Source organism: Sinocyclocheilus grahami, unplaced genomic scaffold (genome assembly GCF_001515645.1).
Source record: "Sinocyclocheilus grahami isolate Dianchi unplaced genomic scaffold, SAMN03320097.WGS_v1.1 scaffold1107.1, whole genome shotgun sequence".
Lineage (NCBI taxonomy): Eukaryota > Metazoa > Chordata > Actinopteri > Cypriniformes > Cyprinidae > Sinocyclocheilus > Sinocyclocheilus grahami.
In genome coordinates this window covers 261,187-269,502 of record NW_015506286.1, presented here as the reverse complement: position 1 = coordinate 269,502, position 8,316 = coordinate 261,187, and the positions used below count along the sequence as shown (strand labels likewise).

At 37.4% G+C, this 8,316-nt stretch overlaps 1 protein-coding gene across 1 annotated transcript in view; it reads right to left on the bottom strand.

Moving 5' to 3' along the window:
- The window catches only part of LOC107566866 (PH and SEC7 domain-containing protein 1-like), a 37,780-nt gene extending 31,638 nt beyond the window's left edge, over positions 1–6,142 (bottom strand). The window contains exons 1-5 of the mRNA XM_016252427.1: positions 6,108–6,142; positions 3,857–3,911; positions 3,580–3,697; positions 2,144–2,654; positions 1,602–2,048 (exon numbers count right to left, since the gene is read on the bottom strand). Coding sequence (XP_016107913.1) covers positions 1,602–2,048; positions 2,144–2,654; positions 3,580–3,697; positions 3,857–3,911; positions 6,108–6,142 — 1,166 coding nt within the window. The remainder of the gene's footprint in view (positions 1–1,601; positions 2,049–2,143; positions 2,655–3,579; positions 3,698–3,856; positions 3,912–6,107) is intronic.
- Positions 6,143–8,316: the final 2,174 nt, after the last annotated feature.

The following is an 8,316-nucleotide window of genomic DNA, read 5'->3' as shown; positions in this document are numbered from 1 at the left end:
ATGGTATATCAAAAAGTGTATATTTTTTAAATGTGATTGTTGGTACATTTTACCAGTTTTTACCATACTTTCAAAACAAAAATTAAAATAGGAAAAATATGCAATATGAAAATAATTGAAGACAAAATGTGTTTTACTGAGAAAAAACAAAAGGTACATCTGGAAAATGGGGATCGTCTTATAATCAGGGTCGTCTTATATTCGGGCCAATACGGTATATCAATTTGGGTAAATACCGACAATGTTTTGTTGATGACTGTATTTCAGCTCAGTTATATTGAAGTGTTATTCCACTTTCATATGAGAACACTCAATGTGGTGAGTTACTCAAAACACTTTCATTCACTTGAAACCACCTAAATGTACTTCTGCCTTAAAATAATCCTAGAAAACAACACTTAATTCCTAATGATGAATAATCTCTGTATCAAAACACACATGTACAAGCAAAAGTGTACACACACACACACACACACACACACACCGGTCTAAACTCAGCCTGCAGTCAAGTCATTCAGAATCATAAATTAGCTACACTTGGATAGATAAAAAAAATATTGCTTAGAATCCACCTCAAGCAATTCACCGTTAACCTGTCAAACCAAGCTGCAAATGAAATGTACATATATTAAATAATAAATAAAATACATTAAATATTACATATTATTGATTACTTAGTTACCCTAAACCCTGGTTTGGGGTAATATATCAGGTAACCTCTACATCAATCTCACAAAAAGTACTCTTGATTATGGGGTGAAATATAACCTGAACATTTCTTTGCGGTTTACTTAAGATTCACCAATATTTAAGTCATAGTAGACAAAAATCGCAGTATGTTTTACTTCAAATGCAACTGTTGCTTGTTTACTCCCTCTGCTGGAGAAACTGAGCTATTGCAAAGACCATATTACTCAGGGCTTGTCCAAATACACACACTTGCCGTCTTTGCACTTGACCACTTGTTCACTTACATGAAGTATTTTCCTAGTGTTGCTAAGTGGACCTGAAGACCACAACTTTTCACTTATAGTGTTGTAAAAATGCAAGCGTTTATAGAGGTTTATTTTGATTTTCAATACTTTTCCTTTTAAAATACACTTCTAAATGTCTGTTCAGTAGTCCCTATAACAGACGACACTTTAATAATTGTGGTGCTTCTAATTAAGTGATAAAAAGCAGTAGCAAATGTTGTACAAAATAAATATACTCATCTTTGCACCAATAAAACATGCAACACTTTATGTTTTACTACCTAAATATCTAATTATTATCAACATTAAAATTACACTGGAAAGGTTTCCACAACCTCTCGCGAGATCTTGGCAAAAAAGTCTGGCGGGTTATTTTCAGAACATGATGCATGATGGGATACACTTTTTGAGTCGTGTTTTTAAGTCCTGGGACAGTCTTGTGCACTTACTTTCTGTTGCATGCATGTGCTCCCAAGTGGTCAAGACCGCAAGTGTGAGTATTTGGACAAGCCTCAGAAGGGCATACTTCCATACTGCACAGATGACCTTCTACAACCAGAGCACATTATTAAGTTCTTCTACTCAAAACATACAATTCCTCACTTCAGTGATGAAAATTACACAAACCTGGGCAGTGAAAGTGGTGGGTTGCTCTGCCAGCTCTGTCCGTTGCGATCGTCGGACCCGCTGCTGAGACGTTCACTGGATGGCGCTCGTGTGGCATCCGTCTCCCCTGTTATCGTCAGTGCCGACTCTGAAAGGCTGGGCATCTCTATGTGTGCCAATGGAGCGAAGCTGAGCTCTACGATTTGCCGGGCACTCTGGTAGATCTGACCCTGCACCTGTGGAGTCAGTGTGGGGAAGTCAAAGGTCAGGACAGTTTGAGTGCTAGAGGTCAGAGGGTCGAGACTGTCCAGACTGCTGTAGGAGGTGCCCTTGGCACGGTGTGACTCCATGATGTTCTCAAAATGCCGGCTGAATGTGTCCAAACTGTCTCCGGACCTTCTGCAAGGACCACGGACCAGGATGGGAGATTTTAGAGCTGGATGGTTGTTACTGAAACGATCTTGGGGCCTAGAAAAAGATAGGCTTGTTATTTCTGATATTCTGAACCATAATGAATCATTTAATCGCTGCTTAAAAAAAATTGTGTTTTTGCCACTTCCCACCTCTTTAGCATCATGCTGTAAAACTCCTCTTCTTCATCTCGCTCCTGATCGGCCAACAGCCTCCTCACATCGCCCTGCATCCTGACAGTGACCCAGCTCGCAACATCCTCCTCTTCCTCCTCCTCCTCCTCCTCCTGTCCATCTGTTCTTTCATTCGACATCTCTCCTAGCGGGCTGCTCCCAGCACAGGAAGTTCCCATGACACTTCGGTTACTTCCAAACGCTGAGTCAGCGTCCTCTTGCTCTGCTAACAGCACCTCGTCTATGTCTGTCTCCCGATAACATCGTAACGGAACGGCGTCCAGATCGGTCTCTGAGTATTTCAAAGTTCGCCGAATTATGCCTGTTTTGGGGGAGGTGCCTGGGGCGGCGGGGGGTGGAGTCACTAGCTCCACCTCCACGTGTTGGACGTCATGATTCGCTCTGAGAGCAAGCTCCTCCAATGGCAGATAAGAGGGTGGTATTGGGGTGGAGTGGCCACTTGGTGGAGCTGTGGAGGATTCTGGAACATCTAGTTGGATAACAAACAATATTTATTCAGCTATGAAGTGAACTACCGTATTGACACGAATATAAGACGATGTTTTTTTTCTTGGAAATACATCTGAAAAAACAGGGTTGTCTTATATTCAGGGTCTAGACTTTGACATGTCAATAATACACCCACAACAATAGGTGGCGCCAAATACGCATAAAACGAGTGTGCCATGAAATACGTAATGTAATGCGTGTTGTAAAGATTGCAAATAAAAACAAAAGAAGAAGAAAACCTTACAGCTGCGTGAGTCGTGACGGTCACGTTAGCCTGATGGGACCAAACTCCCTTTGTGATTTTAAAACGTAAGACAGTACCCAGATTTGAAGACTACAGTAAGATTTAACTTCTACTGTTAATAAGATTTTGGTAGGCTACTATTAGATGTATAGCCTAAATGTCCTAATTCAGATGGGATTCCCGTTTTTTTTTTTTATGGTATATCAAAAAGTGTATATTTTTTTAAATGTGATTGTTGGTACATTTTACCAGTTTTTACCATACTTTCAAAACAAAAATTAAAATAGGAAAAATATGCAATATGAAAATAATTGAAGACAAAATGTGTTTTACTGAGAAAAAACAAAAGGTACATCTGGAAAATGGGGATCGTCTTATAATCAGGGTCGTCTTATATTCGGGCCAATACGGTATATCAATTTGGGTAAATACCGACAATGTTTTGTTGATGACTGTATTTCAGCTCAGTTATATTGAAGTGTTATTCCACTTTCATATGAGAACACTCAATGTGGTGAGTTACTCAAAACACTTTCATTCACTTGAAACCACCTAAATGTACTTCTGCCTTAAAATAATCCTAGAAAACAACACTTAATTCCTAATGATGAATCTAAGTGATCACTGAAACTGATATTAAAGAGGTCAACAGGCTACTTACTCTTCTCTTGTTTGCTGGCAGTGTTTTCTGCTGGAGTGCCAAACAGAAACTCCCACTTGGCACGAGCAATTTTCTGACAGTGCAGAGATGGACCTGGCACTAAAGAACCGCCATCAGACTGCAACACCCACACAATATAAACACATTAGCTTATAATAAACAGTGAACTCAATGTACTAGCAAATAACGGGCCTCATTCATTAGAAAGAACACTGTAATGGACATTGTTTGAATTCAATCATTAAATGTAAGAATGCTTTCATGAACAGGGTCTTACCTGTATTCCTGATGATGGGTGATCCGATTGGTTGCTGTTCTGGCTGGACTCAGGCCTGCAGGAGAATTACAGGCCATCTCAGCTAATTCACTGAATACCATCTGTGCCGTTGTGGCCATTTAAACAGACACCTTCAAACCTTTATCACCAGCTCGCTTACTCTGTTCATTATAACCTTCCTCATTAAAGGCCTCGCTAAATATCACAGTCTGCTGCACTATTTTATTGTCCAAAATTCCTTGTGCAGTCTATTCGAAAAATATAAAAGGAAAATGCATGTTGACAGGTTTCGTGAGATTCACATTTATGAGTTTTAATTGCACCTGAGAATGAGTTTGAGTTCACCATAACAACAGAACCACCTGTAATACAAACATGCTATATAACAGAGGACAGAATGAGACGCTTCAAGAGCCATAATGGCCCCACTCGGGTATCTGTTCTGCATGTTTACAGGCAGAATCACAGTCTCATTAAACATCAGCTATTTAAATCGTCTTTTTGCAGTTTAATATTCACAGACACAGTCTATATATATATATATATATATATATATACTGACCTGTTTTTTATTTATTCATGAAAAATAAGACAAATAACATGAAATTCCTCGTTATACAGTAAATTCTGTTTTTATGACTGGATTCTGCGATTCCGTTCATGTTTTCTGCATCGCGAAAATCATAGGGCCCTACTAATGTAGCATATGAATATGATAAGCTCATTGTGAGAGTAAAAGATGGGGACATTGTTGTTTATTTACTTAGCATTGAGTCTCTCCAACTAGGTGACAACGTAGTGTTAAATCACTATTCAACAGACTCAAACCACCACCGCACTGCCATCATAAATAGAACGAGGCATCAGTTCACTGCATCCAGTGTAGACAACATACACCGGGATGTGATGTGACCGATGTGATAAGCATGAGTTCTGGGCCGCGGTGCGGCCGGTATAAACAGCCGGTTATATATATAAAAAAAGACAGCTCCGGTGGCCATAACACAGGCTTTAATGCGCCACAGACGCGTGCCGTGATGCGCAGATCACCTCTAGTCTCTAACGTCACTGAATCTGCTGTTAAAAATGAGCCATCCATTCATCATATCATCATGCAAAACTAAGAACTAGAATCATTGTAATGTGACGATCAAATATAGGTGCGGGTGGGTGGCGGGCGGATAATTTGAAGCAGCGGACTTGGGTGAAGTTTGAGCTTATCCACGCATCTCTACACTACACTGACCTGGGTCGCCAGTAGCAAACAATGGAGCGTGCTCTGCTGGACAAACTGAGTAATTACACCATTCAGAAGTAGTGGTCGACCGATATATCGCCATGGTCGATTTTTCAAATATCGGCATTGGCCGATAAGTTTTTCTGTTTGGCCGATGTTTTTTAGGTGGGACTTTTATTTTGACGGCGCGTTATTTATTTTACACAATTATTTTTAATCCATTTTCAAATGATTTCAAATTTCTTAAATATAGATTAAAATATATAAAATTATATCGGCTTTATATTGGCCATCGGGATCCCTGCTTTCCAAGATATCAGCATCGGCTGTCAAAAAACCCATATCGGTCGACCACTATTCAGAAGCATTTAATCTCCGTTATATGTTTTGTAAAAAAAAAAATTTCATATCGGCGGCATATTCACCGATACTGATATATCGGCGACAAGCTCATATCGGCTGATAATATTGGCTAAACGATATATCGGTTGGTCTCTAAAACATAACCAATAATCTTTGATTTATTCACAACTTCAAAATTCAAGTTTTAAAGTGTAACAGATAAGTCTCAAAAATCCATAATAGTCAGTAATTTAATCCATAATTTACAGTTGGTTTATTTCCAAATTCAAAAAAATCATTTTTACAAGGTCATTTATATGCAAAAAATTGACAGAATACAATTTTAGAAGATAGGCATTAGTGTAAGAAAATGACAGAATTGCAATTATTCTGTGAACTAGTCTGTTAAAGATTTTGCAATTATGCAAATTACAGAGACAGCTTTATCTTTCTCTCTAATAAGAGAGGAAAACCGCCCATGAGAATGACAACCAGAACAAAAGAGGGCGAACACAACATCAAGACCGCCATAACAGCAACGCTCCTTCTGATCAAACTGATCCGCGTGGATTTAACATCTTTCTAGGGACTGATGCATTCATTTGCCCTGAATTATAAGGACGTCGTTCTGTTGAGCACAGAGAGGCGAAAGCCGTAGCCATAGAGACGGGCCTTGTGTCGAACGGCTTCATCTGAATGAACGCCATTTTCTCTCCCTCTCCCCTTCCCTTCCTGTGTCACTCATTCACTTTCTCACGACACTTCAAATAATTCACACTGGTTCCTGTCCAGAGGCACACCTGTCACTCTGACAGCAAACAAGTTTCTGAAGCAGGCTGCTGAATGTCAAAATGCTTTCTGCGAAAAGAACATGCCTCTACAGGTAATGTGTAGGAGTTTAACTTTATCTAGAAACATCAAGTGGAGATCTAAAACAGTACCATATCTGTATATCGAAAAAGGAAAGTAAACACAATTACATTTATTAATATTAGAATGAACTCCAAAGTTCAACAATATGCAAAATTATTAATATGAAATGCATAAAAAAATCTTGATCTTAAAATTTTAACACATGCAACAAATGCTCACTGTAAAAAACTATCATAATTTTAGCTGTAAAAGACTGTAAAAACACTACGTTCAAAACCTGTTAATTAGTTAATGGTACATTCCCTATATACAGTGAAAACTGTAATAGACATATTGGGACATTTTACAGTAAAATAAAAGTTACAGTTAAAGTTTACAGTTTTTGGAAGTGAAAAAGAACTTGATGTACTATAATAAAACTGTAATAAATTTAAAACTAAAACTTAATTAAAAAAATTAATAAAACTATATAGACATAATATAGCATATATAAATAATATATCCTAAAAAATTACAAAAGCACAATACAATTACTAAAAATAACTAAAATTAAAACGAAAACAGAAAATATAAAAATAAAAACTGATTCAATTTATTAATAAAAACTATAATAGTACTGAAATTATACTAAAATAACACTGGATGATATATATGTCAAATTTTGTTACTGCATTTCTTACAGTACATTTCTGGCAACCACAGCTGCCAACTGTAAATTTCATTTTTTTTTATTTTTTTTATCAGTGCAGCAAAGCTGAATAGAAATGGTGACAGATGCTGAATTATAAACATTCCCTTAAACTGACATATACTTTAGTTTAAAGTCTCATTATTAAGTAAATAAACACAAATAGGGTCATAATAACACATCAACAACCCCTGCTCTAGAGAAGGGCAAAGTGTGCGTGGGATGATTGAGCCCTCATATCATAAATGTGCTGTGACTTGTCCTCATTCCTGAAATGTATTCAGAAAAGGTTGATCAACAGCAGCTGTCATACTCTCCATGAACACAGAGATGCCAAAAACACAAGTCCACAAAACTACAGAGAAATTATGTTTACACAGCACAAACACCTCCCACACCTGCTGAAATTCTATTTATAAAACTACTACTTTTATGTTTTCTGAACAAAAGCACAATATGGTGCGGGATGAGTTTCACACAGAAGTTAAAAAACTTTTAGGGACATTTCAACTCTCAACCATAGGAATGAGCAATAGAATATTAATATTAAAACAACAGCGATAATAATAATAATAATAAATGAATAATATAAGAATCAACAACTCTTCTACCAAACAAATAATATATATATATTATTGTATATATAATATACAATAAATAGTTAATTAACATTACTGTAAGCCAGTTATCATCAATCAATCAAATGATTATACGCATGTTTAGAGGTTTGCATTGTCATTTTACAACGCCTTTGAAAGTGGCTCATGCAATCAGAATTTGGATCGATCTTTTCTGTTTTATAAGCTACAATGAATCATTTCATTGCCACTTTCACCACTACTTCTGTGCTGTCAAAAAGACATACGAGTCAGGCGACAGAGGTGACTTTCATTCTTCCATATTATACCTCTGCTAATCATTATAATAAAACCAAAGATCAGAAACCTTGTCTGTCTGTCTGAAATGATCTGTGACCTAACATTACGTTTACAAGCATGTAAATTGCTTTTCAAACATGCGACATGACTTGAGGAATCATTCATGTCTGTAATGCAATAATATGTGACATTACATGCCAAAGTTTAGTACATAAGTGTCAGGAGTTTGTTTCAAATCCCTCACGCTAAGCATGAGTGATAGTAATAGCGAAGTAATAGTGTTCGCCTTAGCAAACACCACCGAAAGAGCCAAAAATAGCATGTGCTGATGTGGTCCAATGTGTCTTATTAGCTCTCTCTCTCTCTCACACACACACACACACACACACACACACACACACACACACACACACACACACACAGAGAGAGAGAGAGAGAGAGA